Genomic DNA, 16,343 nt, shown 5'->3' with positions numbered 1-16,343 from the left:
CATAACAATTCAATTCACAGCGATGCAGAATTAAGTATTGCAAACTACCAGTATGTATTTCATTCTCAATATTAGCCATCGCTCGTTGAGGATCTTTTCCTTCGTGTCTCAGAATCCGCAAGGCTGCGAATCATGGAATCCACTCCTTTGAAGCTTTCCTGCGTCCTGATTCGAAGGTGGAGCTCTGCTCTGCCCCGTGAGTCAACTGACCTTTTTGGCCCCTCAATACTCCATTATAAAGCAGGCGCCAAAATCCTCACTATTCAAGATTATATTCCAATCCACATAGAGCTGAGAATAAAGATGGCTCCCTTCGGTACTGTCTGGTCTTACATGCCCAGTGCTCGGGTCAGCAAGGTACCAAGTCCCATTCAAGCGTAGCAAATCCACCAAGTCAGCCAACTAAACATCGTCCAGATCGAAGCAGTAGCCAACCTGAGCGGGCTAGAGTTAGAAATCCCATCGGGCTTCGAGCTATACAAAGACAACGTCACAGAAGAATACCTCTCCAAATTCCCACTGGGCAAAGTGCCAGGTTTCGAAGGCGCAGATGGAACCCGCCTAGTTGAATCCGACGCCATCGCACAGTATGTCGCCGAAAGTGGACCACTAGCTGACCAACTTCTTGGTGCTACGCCCTTGGAGCGAGCATCGATTCGGTCCTGGATCAGCTTCTCAGATCATGCGTTCTTGCGGGTTGTTCGGGAGCTGGTGATGTGGCGGTTTGGAAAGTGGGATTATGACGAGGAGAGAGAGACCACACAACTTGCACTATTCGAGAGGGGTCTTGGATATATGGAGGGTCACCTCAAAGGTCGGACCTGGCTGGGCGAGAATGGGAAATTGAGCTTGGGGGATATTACTGTTGCGGCGCCTTTGCATATTGGATTCATGTTGATTATTGACGCGGAGATGCGGGCCAAGTACCCGTTGGTCACGGCATGGTTTGAGCGTGTCATGGCTGTAGATGGGGTTGGGAAGGCGATGGGAGAACTCAAGTTCATCGAGAAGCGCCAGGTTTACCAGGGCAAGACTTAGGCTGATTTTTTTTGTATGCAGAATCATTCGAAGAACAGGATCGGATAGAAGTAATCAATCAATAGTAAGAATATTCATTGGAGAAGAAAGAAAATGTCATGTCAAAGCTGAAGAATGCGTACAAAGTGGACGTAGATGGCATGTTGGTTATCCAGGCATGTTAACTGCGTGTTGACTGACGAACAACACGAGTACTACGCGCTTATCCATGTTCTCATAGGCCTTGCCAGAATTTAGGGGGCTGATCAATTCCTGAGTAGGAGTATGTATGAAGAAAAAGCGCTCGGTACCCCGCATTGCCTTGGTTGGTATTGAGTAAGTGGTTTTCGTACATTGAGCGACTTGGAACAATTCTTCCGGGGGGCCCATGTCCACTCATCCGCCGTACTCGGTCGGCTTTCTCAAAATCCACAAAGTATTTCAGGTCCTGCGGGACAATCACTAGTCCCGGGTCATTGTCCCGATGGAAATGGAAATGGCAATTTGGGCAAAGTAGGATAAGGTTGGAAGGTGAGCGTAGTGAGAATGCCGCCAGGCCAAGATGCGCCCATAGTGCGGTCTACCCAGCGGAGTTAGTAACATGCTACTTTCATCGTAAGAGCAGAACGTACATGTGAGTCTTCCAACCCGACAACATAGCAGCATTCTGATGGGAAAGCGCCGCATGCCCAGCAGGTACTTCCATATAGCTGTGCCATCTTCATTTTCGTAGTTCCGGAGGATTCGCCCGAGCTAGGGCTTGATGACCCTCTGCGCATGGCCAACTGCATACTAGTAGTATGTGGTGGGGCTTGCTTCGGGTGGGGTCTGTGGAGAGCTGCGTTGGCAGCCGATAGAGGCCACCCAAGGGTCACATCCCAATTTCAACTTTCCGACCGGCAGAAAGTAAATTACGAGTAATTTGAAATTCGTATTTGTTTTTAAACTCCATTATATGCAGCGCTGCATTATATTTTGATACCTTCAACTCCATTATACGTTGAATCCTTGAACTGTATTATATATAGTGCTATATTATATTACTTCTCTTTCTCCAACATTAGTAAATTCTCACAGCAACTGGCAAGAAAGAGAGGCAGAGATTCTAGTCATGTAATCCATCAATTCTCAAGTCCTTTTTCAAGTCTATTCTCAAGTCTATTCTCATGTCTATTCTCATGTCTATTCTCAAGTCTATTCTCAAGTCTATTCTGAATGTGACCCGAATTTAGATCAAATCCCTTAAAAGTTAAGATATTCCTGTATGTGATAAATACATGTACAGTACGGGCGGGAGGGCGGTGAAGTTTGAAATTGGAATTGCGATGTGACCCTTGGGTGGCCTCTATCGGTCGCCATACTGCGTAGTATTTCTTTTTGCTCGAAATATTAGGCAGGTACGCTGGTTATAGTAAGGAAGCTATAAGCCAAAAATCTTGCTTATATATTATGGAGTGGACGTGGAAAACTTTCATAGTCAAAACCATGGCCTAGTAAAAAGCTAATCTAGGCTGATAATTGTTCTAGTCAGTGGTTTTGAAGAGAGAAAGCCATATAATACTGGCCATACTCAAGCTCTGGGCGTGCGCTGAGCATTTACAGCAAATACATTAGAGACCACCATCTACCTCCTCGCGGAAGGAGGATACGGCTAAGCAACCTCGGTCTGGCTAAACTCAGCATATCTTGACTGGTGGACTGGAAGCGGCCCTTTTATGTTCTACAATAAAAAGCTTCCTTTGAACGGCTTACAAGCAGGCGAGAAATATGTCTTCACAATTTTGATCGATCATCTTGACAACGATTAGAACTTTCCTGCAAAGGTTGAGCTTATGAAAGATCCCTGTGGCCTAATTGACTATAAGTGGACGCGACAAGGAGGCTATTTCGTGGAAGATTACCGGGAACCTTGGTGGAGAAGAGATCACAGACGAGATCCCTTTAATGAGGGCGGGTTGTACATGTGCTGAACGTCAGGGTTATGATCTTCCAGGTGCATCTGTCAATGAATGGAAGTCCCAGTCACCAGTGCTTTATCGAGATCACACAACCTGGAGTCGGATTTTGGGCCACTTCTTTTGACCTTGATCTCCCCGCTAGCTATGATATTCCGCTCAGTCAAGCTCAGTTTACCAACACTACCGCGAAAAACTCTCCAATTGCCAAATTTCGGTCAGAACTGTTTGTGAACGGTTGGCAATTTGGAAAATAAGGTATGCTTGCTTTCATATGAACTGTGGCTGACCAAGGACTGACCCATACCAAAGTGAATAATATAAGTCCACAAAAACGATTCCCCATTCCGTAGGATATTCTGAACTACAATGGGCCCAACGATCTGGCTTTAATGATTTGGTCTATGGAGATAAAGCCTTTCCGGCTGGCCGAACTGCAGCTTCAGGCTGACACGGTAATCCAGGGCGGATATAGCAAGCCGGATCTAGTTCAGGGACTGTGTTATACTGATAGACCCGGTGGCTATTAGATGGGCCGGGGGATTTTAGGCTAGGGTCAACTACTACATAGTTTTGTGTTTAGGGTATCAATAGGATGTGTGCTTTGCTCTGCCGATTTCAAAGTTCCGAGATAGTTCATGACTAAGAAAATAAAAAAGAAGAATAAATACAAATTTGGCTATTGATAATCATTAAAAGGCGTCAAATATTTGCACGTGGTTGGCAAAAGTGTATGAAAGACGCCTAGAGACGCGCCATCCGGGTGTTTTCGCCCAGTGGTTGGTTCATGGCTTGAGCAAGGTTTTGACTTGCCCAGTCAGCGATGGCCATGTTGGTAACCATCGGGTTCACACCACTGGCACTGGGGAAAACAGATGCATCCACGACATACAAGCCATCGGTACCCCAAACTTGGCAATTGGAGTCCACAACGCTCGTCTTAGCTGATTTGCCCATCCTGCAAGTGCCCATCTGGTGAGCACTGGCAAACATTGCCTTCTCAACATCCAGAGGAGATTTGCGGCGCAACTCGGCGATCCAATTCTGCAGGGCAGCATTGTTCGTTCCCTCGGGGGAATCAGCATCAGACGAATCGTCCCGCACAAATGGGGGCATATCACGATAGGTGGTGACGAACTCCTTCGCTCCTGAGATATAAGCAATCTTCGCAGCGGCAATCAAGCCCTCCACGATATGCCTTCTGTCAAAGGCGGAGACCTGGTACTCAATCCGCACACGCCCATCAGTTGGGTCTGGGTATACACGTCCGCCATCTCGGTCTTTGGTCAGAGTAATAAAGCTTGTGCTCCGACGGAAGTTGGCAGAAGCAAGCTTATATTCCAAGCCTCCCTCCCAGGGAAACACGGGAATGAAGATTGATGGAATCATGGACGCAGATTCAAGTTTTACACCATGGCCATGGCCATCCATATCTTCAAATTCAGTGACCACCGTCGTCAACGATGAACCTTCCCATGGGTGGGTATCTTCGTCAAAGACAGCAGCGGCACCCATGACCGGGTGCAAATGAAGGTTCCGGCCAATTTGAGAGTTCTTGATGCCACTTCTAAGCAGTAAAAGAGGGCTGTTTAAAGTGCCAGACGAGACGACAACCTTTTTAGCCTTGATAATCACCTTTCTCTTGGTGGTACCACTGTCACCGAGGCCAAGATACTGATCTCGAGATGTCCAGGTTCCTTCCACACCAATTGCAACCTGCTTCCCGCCCTTCTTGTCCCCAAAAATGACCTTATCGACGCGCAAGCCCTCGATAAAGGTAGCGCCTGCGTTTGAAGCATCAGCAAGGAAGGTTTCAGTGGGGCCCTTCTTTCCTGCCGCTGCGCAACCCATAGTGCAGTGTCCGCAGTAATGTGGAGCGTTTCCAGTATTCTGGGGAACCGTACTGGCCGCATATCCCAGCTTGCGGGCACCTTCCAGGATCACATTATTTTGACGGTTATGCTTGACATGCTCGGTATTCACACCCATTCGCTCGCATACACGATCAAGACTTCTCTGGTAGTCCCAAGAGGTGAATAGGGGTAGACCTCCATCTGCCCATTCCTGACGCACATAAGCTTGAGTCTGCAGGGCGGCAGACCAGTTAACGGTGCCACCGCCACCCCATGTGGAACCTCCAATAACAACCATCGCGCCGTCATCGCTGACAACGGCACCTGAGTTTTCAAACATGCTCACATAGGCTTCATTGGGTGCCATTGGGAACGACTTAGATGTGTAACAGTATGACTTTTCCACCACAAGTACTCGAAGCCCGGCCTCGGCTAGGTTCTTGGCAGTCACCGCTCCACCGCAACCACTACCTACGATAACGACATCGGTTTCAATTATTTCGGGGCCCTCACCGGGTGGAATCTGCAAGAACTCGTAACAAAATCCATCGGTAGGTTTGCCATGAACAGGGACACGTGGAAAGCCTAGGACTTTCTCAATGGTTGGGCTGGCTAGCACCCATGACTTCTTTACGATAGCGGTCAATCCCCGGTAAACGCCACGCAAGGGGGGTAGGCGAGAAGAATCCCATCCACGGAATACTTTTTCCCGGTAGGCAAGGGGTTGCTGATGCAACGGAGTAGTTGAGCCAGTCAAAATCAGTGACCCCGCTCGAGTACTATTTAATTCGTTAGTGACTGGATCTGTTGGTCGATATCACAATCCATACTTCAGTGCGTTCAAAATCAAACCAAGACCATTCCTGCCTTCATCGTGGATGTAGTGACCCACGGTGCGCTCCACGATAGCGCGAAACACGGGATTTGAAGAAACATCCTCTTCGAGGTACTGAATCGCGAGGTCCCTCGCATCAGGGCCTGTGATTACGGAGGTGAGCTTCGATACAGCCGCATCGTATTCAGCGGTCGAGATGACTTTATCATTTGCTGACTGAGGGGCAGTTCGAACGGATGGGATGATCGCGTCCGAGATCGCAAAGAGAGTCTTCCACTGCAGTTCAGACCAGAAAGAGGTATCCGGAGCTGGGGGAAGGGGCACATCCAGCGGCAAGTAGCCTATGAAAGACTGAGAGGCCATGATCCAGGAAGAGTTTCAAAAACTGCACGCTCGAGTGCTGCCTCAAAAGGAAGTTGTTGGTGTGTATTAAGGAATCTTAGACCTTTTCTTCTGGTGATTTGAGAACGAAATAAATTTTCTGGAGACAGCACGGATATACAACCAGCCAGCTGGAATTGTTTCTCCGCCAAGTACGTGTTGTCAGGGAAGAGATGGAGTCAGGTAAGATCAGAACAGTTAGTGTGTTCAAAGCCATCTGGGGCCAGCTGTACGAGTGGGGCCGAGGCTGAGGAGCATGGCTTGATGTGTATTGACCATAGAGTGGGCCTAGAGCTGCGCTACACCACTCACAAAGTGTGGATCTAGAAGATCATTCGGCGAGGACCGAAGACATAATAGCCGAGTCTCCACTCCATGTGACCCGAGGTCCATAAAAAGGGTAAGAAGTCCCCGGCAAAAATAGGCGATTTGATGGTACGCACGAAGTAGGGGTCTTCAATATTGCTGATCGCACTACTCCGTTATGGAAGTTGTTGGGACGAGCCCACGAGGAGATGGTGTTCTGGTGTTCTTGGGTGGCCAGTGCACTTTCAAACGGTACACAGAAATAATCCGATCGGCGTTTTGGTGAAGCACAATATGCAGGACATCAAATTGGGATTCAATTGTTGAAGAACTACTTGACTCTCTACAATAGCCCACAGGCTCCGAGTGCAAACATACCCTTTGAATTTATAAGCATCTTTTGTTCACTACTAGTTACCAGTACTAAAGAGTTCAAATGGCCAAGTTTAACACATGAGGAATGGCTCATAACCAACTAGATAGGACCATAACACACCCAGAGAGATCTGTAGGTTGAGCATATTTCAGCCAGGCGTTCACCTAAAAGAGAGAAAAAATATCAATTCCTAGTACGACTATGTAGTACACATGGCAGTGTCGTCAGCCTTGAAGGACTTGGGAACGATTGTTGTGAATTCTGCCACTGTGGATTCCTTGCGGGTTCACAAAGACGCGGTGAAAGCTTGATCATGTGATCATTACCCAACTTAAAAGCGGCACTACGTCATTGTTTCAATCTCTCCTTTCTTTTTTCCTGACCGCCTTTCTGACCGCCCACGTGATGGCACCCGGTGTTCTCTCTCAGCCTGTTCCGGGCCAACGCTTCCAGCCGTTGGACATGTCTGAACAATGTACTCTACCACCAGGGAGAGTCTTCCCTATCAAGATCGGTAGTGGTCTTTTTCGACTCTCGGGGGCTTCAATCGCCTCAGATGGTGGGTGGAATAGTCCCGTTGTGGTGTTGTGGTCGCAAAGCTAATTCACTCATAGCTCCCTCTTACTTCTCCCGGTTCTTTGAGAGCCAGGTGCAGGCTGCAGGAAGCAATGCAAATGCCACTCAGCTTCGGACCCTTTATATCGACCGTGATCCTGAAACTTTCAAGCTGATTGCCAACCATCTGCAAGGTGACTGTTTGATGGCTAAATGACATGAGAGAACATTACTGACATGGGGCAGGATACTTTATTCAGCCCAAAAATGGCGAGGAGTTTGTCAGGCTATTCGCTGATGCGCAATTCTACAACCGTCAGGCTCTGCATTCCCGTGACTCATGAAAAAACACATGCTAACAAACTAACAGTGCCCCGATTGATGGCCCAGCTATTCGATTGCGATATCTTCGTCAAAATCGGCGATCGCGACTTCCAGATTCCACGTGCTGTCCTGACGAACCCCGGTAATGACAAGAATTACTTCACACTTGGCTTCTCTGCTTTCTTTGCCTCGCCAAGTCATGTTTTTCCTGGTCTGAATCGTGCAGGACTTCTCCGCCCTCCCTCGATTCTGCCCCCAAGTGTCCCAGGCCGATCCGCTGATGTGTTTGCTCAGCTCCTACACGGGCTGAGGGGATATGCGATTGAAATCAAGAACGAGGAGCACCGACAAGAGCTTCTTAGTGACTGTCGTTATTATCATTTCGCCGGCGTGGAGCAGAAGTTGATCGCGCATAAGCTGACCTACAACTCTGTCAGTGAACATGAGGAGATCACCCTTCGTCTCGAGGATATCCGGCCGTCCGGCATATCATTCGACCAAACCACTTCTCATATTATTGATGCGCAGAGAGCAAACTTCGTTTACTCTCGTCCCCACGCGGACCAAGAAATGTTCCGTGATTTGGTGGTTGAATTTAGAGAAAATTTCTCATTTATCACTGCGGCGCGTGATCATCTCGACTTCCAAGGGGATGCCAGGCTTCGCATGGAAAGTCTCATCAAGGTTACCGCGGAAAAATTGGACGTTGATCGGAGTCTTTTCACGGGTCTTCCTCTCAAAATCCGATGGACGCGTGATGCAGACATAATAATTGACGGGAAACGGGATCCTCAGGCTCTTTGCCATCTGGTGTCCGTTAACGAATATGGGAACCCGGGCCCTCTACGCAAACGTCGGCGTGTAGGAGAGCCGGATGATGTTGAGCTGCCACATGGAGACGTCAATACTGACAGAAATGTCAAGCCTCAGATTGACGAGGACACTGATTCAGATCGCTTTCCCAGCAGCCTTCCACCCAGCCAACCCAGCCGCCCGTGCGTAGAGGATCCGGATGATACTGAATTGCGGTGGGTGGTCGGAAAGGGACAATGGCGATTGCTCGTACAACACACGCTGGGCGCCGATCGTCCCTGGGAAATCCTCCTGACCCCAGTGAAGCTGCAGATTTACACTGACACCCGTGCTTGCAACGTCGATCGGGATTTCCTCTGAGTCCCAAAAGTAGTTCACCTACGAGTCTCCATCATTAACCCCGGATGGTAAGAATTCCATGGAGTCTCAAGGAGTTAGGTTAAAGTTTTGTATTGATTATTTCGATCTGATCTGAGGAGCCATTGTTTGTTTTCTTTTTTTTTTTTAAGAGAGAGTTATGTATTGATTATTTCGATCTCGTCTGAGGAGCCATTGATTGGGTTTTTTTTATCTAGTCCGAGAACCCATCCCAATCATCATCATCTTCCTCGTCCTCTTCTTCTGCGTTATTTTCTTCCCGGCTAGTAGTAATAGGTTTCTTGTCTGCACGTGTAACCTTTTTGTCTTGTGCAAGGACGGTTTTGGCCTTTGAGCCCGTGGTAGTTACGACAGCAAGCTTAGGATCACGAACAAACCCAGCGACAAAGAAGCCTCCCAGACCTTCAGCATCGCCAGACCAGCAACGCAGACAAGCGTCTAGGTCATCATCCGATAGATTAACTTTATCAGGTGTGGCGTCTAGTTCAACCGTTTCTTCTGGTTGCCGATCACACCGTACACCGCGATGCTTCCATTTTCGCAGTCCACTCGGTTGCTCGTCCCGTCGCAACAGCCGCCAGCCGCCTTGTTTGGCGATATCAGAGGCCAAAACACGCTCCACAACAACTTCATTCTCGATCAAGTGGATCGAACAGGTGCTGTAAGTAACGTGTGTCGCAGTGGGAAAACTTAACGCATGCTCCACGATCCGCGCTTGAAGATTCGACAACTTGATGAGACGCTCTTCGTCAACACTATCAGTGGCAATATCATTTTCGTCTGATGGTGAGGTGTTCAAAGGGCTCGACGTCACTTTGGGCTTTTTCTCCTGCTCCTCTGGTTCGTTCTTATCATCGGCGCGTTTGCGTTTCTTGCCCTGGCTCTTGCCATGGCCCTTGGGGTTGGGGGCCTTGGACACAGCATCTTTTGGAAGTGTAAGTTGCGGAACGTCATCGCGGCCGATAATTCCACTGCCCGAGCAACTCGGATCCAGCAAGAGGCCCGAAACCTGCTCAAAGCGAGAGTCCATTGGATCGAGTGCCAAGAAATCCTGACCCTGTAGAACGGTGACGGTTGGATCCGCTCCGGCCATAGCTACCATTTTCTGCAGTGTTTTAGATCGCATTCTGGAGGCATCCATGGAAATAATTTGCTTCTGGGGTTTCTTGTCCTTCTTGTGTTGCTTTGCAAGTAGTGATGCCAGGTGGGTAGTTTTATTGCCCGGCGCGGCGCATCCGTCGACAAGATCGCCTTGCCACGGATCATTTGGTCCACGATCACCGAGCAGGAGGTATGCAGGGAAGCATGACGCTTTGTCCTGCAAGATAATCTCGCCGTTCTTGTAAGCAGCAGATGATGTGAAATCGGCCCCATATGGCACGGCCACCAGGTCCGGAATGTGAGGATCCACGTATAAAAGATGCTGGGATTGGCGATCGTCTCCCTCCGGTGCTAGCTCTGCTAAGGTCTCGACGTGGCGATAGGAAGAGAAGGTTGTGCGCATCTGATCCTCTAGGGAAGAACGGATATTGTTGACGCGGACCCAGCGTGGGTAAATGAAATCGTTGGGTCCTGCAGCCTCTCGTTTCTCACGCAAAATTGCAGCCTTAAAGTCTTGAACTGAGGCACAACCCCGGCGTACGCGCGCCTTCACGAACTCTGCTCTTAATCGAACCTTGTGCCGCTCAACCGCCTGTCGAATCGTATGCGCAGCCGGGGCCGCGATGCCGTTTTTCGCAATGAGGTGGTCATGGACCAGGAGGAGGGCAAGGAGGGGAGAAAGCTATAGAAAGAACTTCAATCAGAGCTGAACCAGTCAGTAGGCATATCTTTTGGAATGCCTAATTGGGTCTTACCTTTCGCTCAGCGTCCAAGAGACCGGCGCGGTCGATAACGTCGGCCAGAACAGTATCCCATTTTGAGGCCTCGATAATCAGAGCGTAGATCTGCGCTGGTTTGGCGCGAAGGTCGCGGGCACTGTAGATCCGAGATTTGAAGGAGCCGCCTGACGCTGGCTCGGTCAGTATATTGACCGCATCAAAATAAAGAGACATTGCGATGTCTTGCAGTTTATTGTTTCGAGCAAGAAATTAATTTCGCAGCAGATAAGATTTTGTTTGTTCTGTTTGCATGGTATTGCCCCCCCAGGAAAAGAACTATCAAGGTGAACGAAAAAGAACGCCGCTTTTAAGGTGATTGTTTGGTGGGGAAATGGGTACCCCCAATGTTAATCATATGAAATTCATGAACATCAATTGCTGCAAGGACCGCTGAGGATAGTAAAATGATCATGTGTAAAGAATAAAAGCCCTGCTTAAGTAGTATCCCACCTACGAGGTAATCACAACCCGTGTACATTGAAGTACCCAAGTAGTGAAGGGGAAAACTCCCGAGGCCAAGATTTCAGGATTATTTTGATTATGATCCATATAAGCCAAACCTATCAATGTTCTCAAAATTCCAATGTATCAAGATTCAATGTTCAATATTACATATACCTAGAATATCACCAAGGAGGCAAGGACCCGTGAAATTCAATCGACGCCAGAAACGGTCACCTTTCCATCCGGATCTTGACAGGGCGAGCTAACTACTAGTAACTAGTAGTTGTTTTAGTTACACCTAACTAGTTACGTAGCACCGTTAGTCATCACCAACTGGGCCTCGATAATCTCGCGTGCTTTCTGCAACGCAGCGTTTGTCAATACACAGTGCTCTGAGATAATATAGGACCGATGATTGTTTGAAGTCAAGGCACATTTAGCCAAGCCAGCCAATCAATGCTATTCTCCTCATCTATCCCGATTTCTCTAATGAGGGAGTCAAAGAATGCGAGATCGGTGTTCTGCCCGGCGCTGTGGTCATCCCCAGCAGTTGTTGGAAATGCATTGGTCCGTTGGTCAACGGCATCAGGAAGGGAACTTCTAGTCTGCCCTGTTGGGGAAAAGGGGGCAGCACTAGAGACCCGGCTTTCAAAGAGGAAGAGTGGTTCGTGCTGCTGGAAATTTTTCTCCGCTGGGAGTAACTCAGAGCAAGACATATTATCGCCAGTTCGCACGTAAGTATTCTGTATACTGGTTCCAACGGGGCCTTGAAGTCTTGGCTGTGAAGCGTCTGCCATACTTTGCTGCATGTGAGGGGAGTCTTTGAAAAGAATGCCGTGCTGGGTGATTTCGATGACCCCGAAATGGGGAATTGACACCCTGACAGTCTCATTACTATTTCGAGTACATGGGATCTCTCCTGTTGCTGGAAGCTGGGCAGTAGGCTGAATGGGTCCTTCCGCGGCTTTAGCCTCGATAGTCATCAAACGCCGCAAAATGCTGGATATCTGAAGAGTCATGGTCTCTTTCTCCACTCGGCTGACTTCGTCCATAATATCTAGAATGTTTTCTATCAACGCGCGGTCGCTCGATCTTTGATGCGCAAATAGGTTATTTGTTGGCATTGCAAGGCTCTGTTGCCAGTGCACAGGGTTAATAGAAGCTGACTCATGTTGGTGTCCATCGATGTGTACAATGAGTAAGGTAATAGCTGCCATTAAGCCAAAAAAGTCGATAGTGCGACAGCTGAAGGCAATGCGGTTGAAGCTATGGAACATGGTGAAACGTGAGAGGATTTCGCGTGCAGAATTGACGCAGATAATCTGTGAAGGCCCGTATCGCTTTTCAGCAGCTGCAGAGCTGAGCATATATGGCAAATGAAGTTGGATGAGGAGGTTATAATGATACAAATGGTGGAAAAGTCGGCGCATATCCCAGAACAGCGCCTCTGGTTGAGCTGCAACAGTGGCTAGGTTTGGGATGAGCCACCACTTATCTGGGAAGTTTTTTGAAGCCTTTTGCAACTCTTCGTCAAGCTCCTGTACTGAGGAGAGATCACTGGGACTTAATTTCGATTGATTAAGCAGTAGTATTCGTGATGTCACCACGGAATGTATACGGTCAAGCCGTCCCATTGGCGTATCATTCAGAAGTATTTCTTCGGAGACCATACTGTTATCGTTTGTTGATTCAGGAAGCCCCAGCGTTAGACAGAGATACCGCTCAAGAGCAGTAATTCTGTGCCAGATGAACTCTGGATAAGCCTTCGTTTTGGTATCAACCATTTTGCATTTTGCCTTTCCGGGTCGATGGAAGCCCATCAATTGCGCAATAGTCAAAGCTCTCCGAGTAGTGACCAACCCTTTTCGCAGGTTTCCGCCATTGGTATGAAACCAACTTTCTACTAACAGGCTGTCAACCCCTTCAATGCAGTACATAAGGTCATCGTTTGTTGTAACGATATTGGTAGCAATCGCTGATAGCCTCCTCATCATCTCCCTAGGGGGCTCCGATAACTGTCGCACATTTTTATTGAAATCGGGATGAAGATGTTGCAAAGCTGTCGCGACATGAAGCATATTTCTTGCTATTAGAACAGGATGCGCACCGGGACTTGGCCTCGCAAACATGCTCTCGAGAGAAGTTGTCCTGTCCAGCTCGCTATAAGGTACGATTTGCATCTGATAGAACAAAGAAGAGGTGTTGCCACATGCTTCAACTATTATTCTCATATCATCTGCCGATGGCAAGGATGCGTACAGTGTTTGAGATAGTTTGTCGTGCTTGCCATGTTTACCAGAAAATTGTTGAAGTGATTCTGAGCTTGGGGCGTCAATGCCACAATCTAGAATATCGAAACCTGCTGTTTCTGGTTTCTTCAGGGGTTCCGTTGCTTCAAAGTAAGGCGTTTTGAGGGACTTGGATGGGGCCGCATCTTGTACAGGGCCAGAGTTCACGCCATGAGTGACTGCTTTCTGAATTTGCTCCGCATGGCCGACGGTACTTCCTCCCATGGAGTCTCTCTTGAGAAGGTCTTCGAGTAAATTTTCGACCCGCGCCATACGGTCGCTTATTTGAAGGCTCCGGTCCAAAGACGCAGTTATTTCCTCTGGGTATTCTTGGCCAACACAATTCACACCACGTCGATGACAACGAACACATGTATGGTCCGTAGGTGAGGCGAAGATGCACTTCATTTTTCTCTGTCTGCATTCCCAACAGCTATGCGTTCCTTTCCTTATTTTCCTTCGTTTCGACTCGGGCATATCGTCGACTGCATCACGACCATTGGCTGAAGATTGCGGATGCAATGCTGACCGAGAGGGAGACATTACGTCTGTTACGCTCATTTGGCGAAAGATAGGGAGAAAAAGAAAATAGAATCAATGAATAAAACGGGCATTATTCCGGAATGTTTCCCCTGCCATAGACATGGTAAGAATATGGAAGACGTAGAAAGCGGTTCGACCGGAAGCTCGGTGGACGAACTTATATTTTTAGTGGTGCATTAATAACACGTAAAACCAAGGGCTTATTCGCACGGGCAAACCTCGCACCCCTGTTTTTTGTTGAAAAGTTGCGCATATCCTTACAAACGTTTGGGGCAATTTTGACCGCCCGCGTGGTACTAATTCAGGTCTCGTGGAAGAGAAAGTAAATACGTTGTTTGTTAACTGGTTTCTGACGCGTCGGCGTGATGCGATTAATCACGTTTCTGCCAAGCATTTCATTGTCCTCTACGTAGTCGGGTGTTCAACATCTGATTGGATCCTGTTCGTCCGCCGTAAAACAGAGTAAACAAAATAAGGGATTCTGTATTTGTCCATACTCTCGGAGGACGAATATTGATACTGGTTTCTAGGCGTGTAAGCATATAAATGAGCTTGATTATCCTGAATCAATTTAATATCCATAACAATAGTCTATGATCTATCATTCTACCAGTTGACGTATATCTTGCAAAATCCTACAATATCTCAAGACATCTGGAATATTCACTTTCACGGTTTCATTAAAGATCATTCTCACCATGGCTGCTAAGTTCAACCTTCCTCCCAAAAATCCAGCTAATCTTCGACCTTTCGAATTCCATATCCCGGAAAGTGAGGCAGTTGGATTTAAAACCCTTCTGAAGCTCTCGAAGATTGGCCCAGCGACTTGGTGGAATCAACAAAACAACTCCCAGTTCGGAGTTTCTCGTGAGTGGTTAATCAAGGCGAAAGAAACATGGCTCACGAGTTTCGATTGGCGCAATCACGAGGACTATATCAACAAGTTCCCAAATTTCAAAATTGCTGTTCAAGATCTTGATATTGGCGAGATGGATATTCATTTTGCTGCGCTCTTTTCAGCAAAACATGATGCCATTCCTATCATCTTCATGCACGGTTTTCCATCCTCGTTTGCCGACTTTTTACCAATGATGGATCTACTCGCCGACAAATACACTCCTGAAACTTTGCCTTACCATATCATTGTGCCATCGTTGCCCGATTACGGACTATCGGGTACTCGTGCCCAAAATACGGAGATGACTTTGGAACGATCCGCACGCATCATGAATCAATTGATGATTGACCTTGGATTTGGCAGCGGTTATATTGCCCAAGGAGGTGATCTAGGAAGCTTACTTGCTCGTATAATGTCTGCCGAATACGAGCAATGCAAAGCTTTCCACCGTATGTATATCTACATTCAACAAGCCCGTCGATCAGAAAATCTTTGCTTGGACAGTGGCTAACAAAATACAGTTAACATGCTTGTGCTGGATCCGGGTCAAGCAGTCCCTTCTTCCGACTCTCTTACTTCTGAAGAAAGACATCACCTCAAGCGAACAGAAGAATGGCGTCTGACCGGGATGGCATATGCCTTGGAGCATGGAACTCGTCCCTCGACGGCTGGATTGGCCATCTCATCTAGCCCGCTTGCACTGCTAGCTTGGTAATTGATTATTTTTCAAACTTCTTGCCCGAGGTCTTTCTGACAATCATACAGGATTGGCGAAAAATTGATGGAATGGACAGACCCGCGGAAACCCTTTTCACTGGATCAGATTTTGGCCACAGTCACCTTATACTGGTTTACTGGCACCTTTTCTACAAGTTTGTACCACGCCACAGCCGCAATGAGGTACCTCGGAAATACTGCTTTCCCAATTTCCAAAGAGAAGCCTCTTGGATACTCATGGTTTCCATACGACCTCGTGGTGTTTCCTCGGTCTTGGGCTCAAGAGATTTATCCCAAGATGGTTTGCTACAAAAGCCATAGCAACGTAAGTTCTTTTTGAGTCATTAAGAGTGCCAATGGGAACGCTAATTGAATTATTCAGGGGGGTCACTTTCCCTGCTTAGAAGAAGTAGAAGAATTTGTGGAGGATATCGAGGCTTTCGTTGAGAAGGTCAGCGATTCTTTCAATGCTGTCCAGGACCAGATGTCGTGATGCCCTATCCTTAATATTGAAAGTTCAACATTAAATTGATTGAATAGTTACGTTTAAATGAAGATTGAAGTCCAGTCGGTGTTTGTCGGGCAGAACTCATGTACTAGAAGTGTCGTTATTTGCGAACAATGCTAACATTTGAATTTACCATATTGGGATGTTTTCTTCACCGTGTGAATGTTTCCAAGGCTGAGCACTTGAGGCGAAAAAGTCGGATGCACCAATGAAAAGCGAGAATGAACAGCTGAATGTATTGCCGCCAATCACCCGGAATCGCTTGGAATAAC

At 47.7% G+C, this 16,343-nt stretch overlaps 6 protein-coding genes across 6 annotated transcripts; 3 read left to right on the top strand and 3 right to left on the bottom strand.

The window, feature by feature from the left end:
• Window positions 1–303: 303 nt before the first annotated feature.
• On the top strand, window positions 304–1,038 carry N7466_008302 (glutathione S-transferase family protein; the record flags this gene model as incomplete). Its single annotated transcript, XM_057167691.1, has 2 exons — window positions 304–357; window positions 418–1,038. The coding sequence occupies 2 exons, from the start codon at window positions 304–306 to the stop codon at window positions 1,036–1,038; spliced, it is 675 nt and encodes a 224-aa protein (XP_057018322.1).
• Window positions 1,039–3,716: 2,678 nt separating this feature from the next.
• Window positions 3,717–6,023, bottom strand: N7466_008301 (uncharacterized protein; the record flags this gene model as incomplete). Its single annotated transcript, XM_057167690.1, has 2 exons — window positions 3,717–5,604; window positions 5,656–6,023. 2 exons carry the CDS (start codon window positions 6,021–6,023, stop codon window positions 3,717–3,719), a joined length of 2,256 nt encoding a protein of 751 aa, XP_057018321.1.
• A 1,105-nt stretch (window positions 6,024–7,128) lies between these two features.
• Window positions 7,129–8,775, top strand: N7466_008300 (uncharacterized protein; the record flags this gene model as incomplete). Its single annotated transcript, XM_057167689.1, has 4 exons — window positions 7,129–7,282; window positions 7,338–7,472; window positions 7,525–7,593; window positions 7,649–8,775. 4 exons carry the CDS (start codon window positions 7,129–7,131, stop codon window positions 8,773–8,775), a joined length of 1,485 nt encoding a protein of 494 aa, XP_057018320.1.
• Window positions 8,776–8,986: 211 nt separating this feature from the next.
• N7466_008299 (rRNA (cytosine-C5-)-methyltransferase RCM1) lies at window positions 8,987–10,847 on the bottom strand (the record flags this gene model as incomplete). The annotated part of the gene is made up of 2 exons (XM_057167688.1): window positions 8,987–10,576; window positions 10,650–10,847. The coding sequence occupies 2 exons, from the start codon at window positions 10,845–10,847 to the stop codon at window positions 8,987–8,989; spliced, it is 1,788 nt and encodes a 595-aa protein (XP_057018319.1).
• A 695-nt stretch (window positions 10,848–11,542) lies between these two features.
• N7466_008298 (fungal specific transcription factor domain-containing protein) lies at window positions 11,543–13,678 on the bottom strand (the record flags this gene model as incomplete). The annotated part of the gene is made up of 1 exon (XM_057167687.1): window positions 11,543–13,678. The coding sequence occupies one exon, from the start codon at window positions 13,676–13,678 to the stop codon at window positions 11,543–11,545; it is 2,136 nt and encodes a 711-aa protein (XP_057018318.1).
• Window positions 13,679–14,646: 968 nt separating this feature from the next.
• N7466_008297 (epoxide hydrolase family protein) lies at window positions 14,647–16,056 on the top strand (the record flags this gene model as incomplete). The annotated part of the gene is made up of 4 exons (XM_057167686.1): window positions 14,647–15,295; window positions 15,368–15,557; window positions 15,612–15,888; window positions 15,946–16,056. The coding sequence occupies 4 exons, from the start codon at window positions 14,647–14,649 to the stop codon at window positions 16,054–16,056; spliced, it is 1,227 nt and encodes a 408-aa protein (XP_057018317.1).
• Between the last annotated feature and the right edge of the window lie 287 nt (window positions 16,057–16,343).

The sequence above is a fragment of the Penicillium verhagenii genome (assembly GCF_028828195.1).
Source record: "Penicillium verhagenii strain IBT 33310 chromosome Unknown utg000008l_segment0_segment0, whole genome shotgun sequence".
In the NCBI taxonomy this organism is placed as follows: Eukaryota; Fungi; Ascomycota; class Eurotiomycetes; order Eurotiales; family Aspergillaceae; genus Penicillium; species Penicillium verhagenii.
The sequence above is the reverse complement of the archived record's forward strand: the minus strand, read 5'-3'. Positions and strand labels throughout refer to the sequence as shown.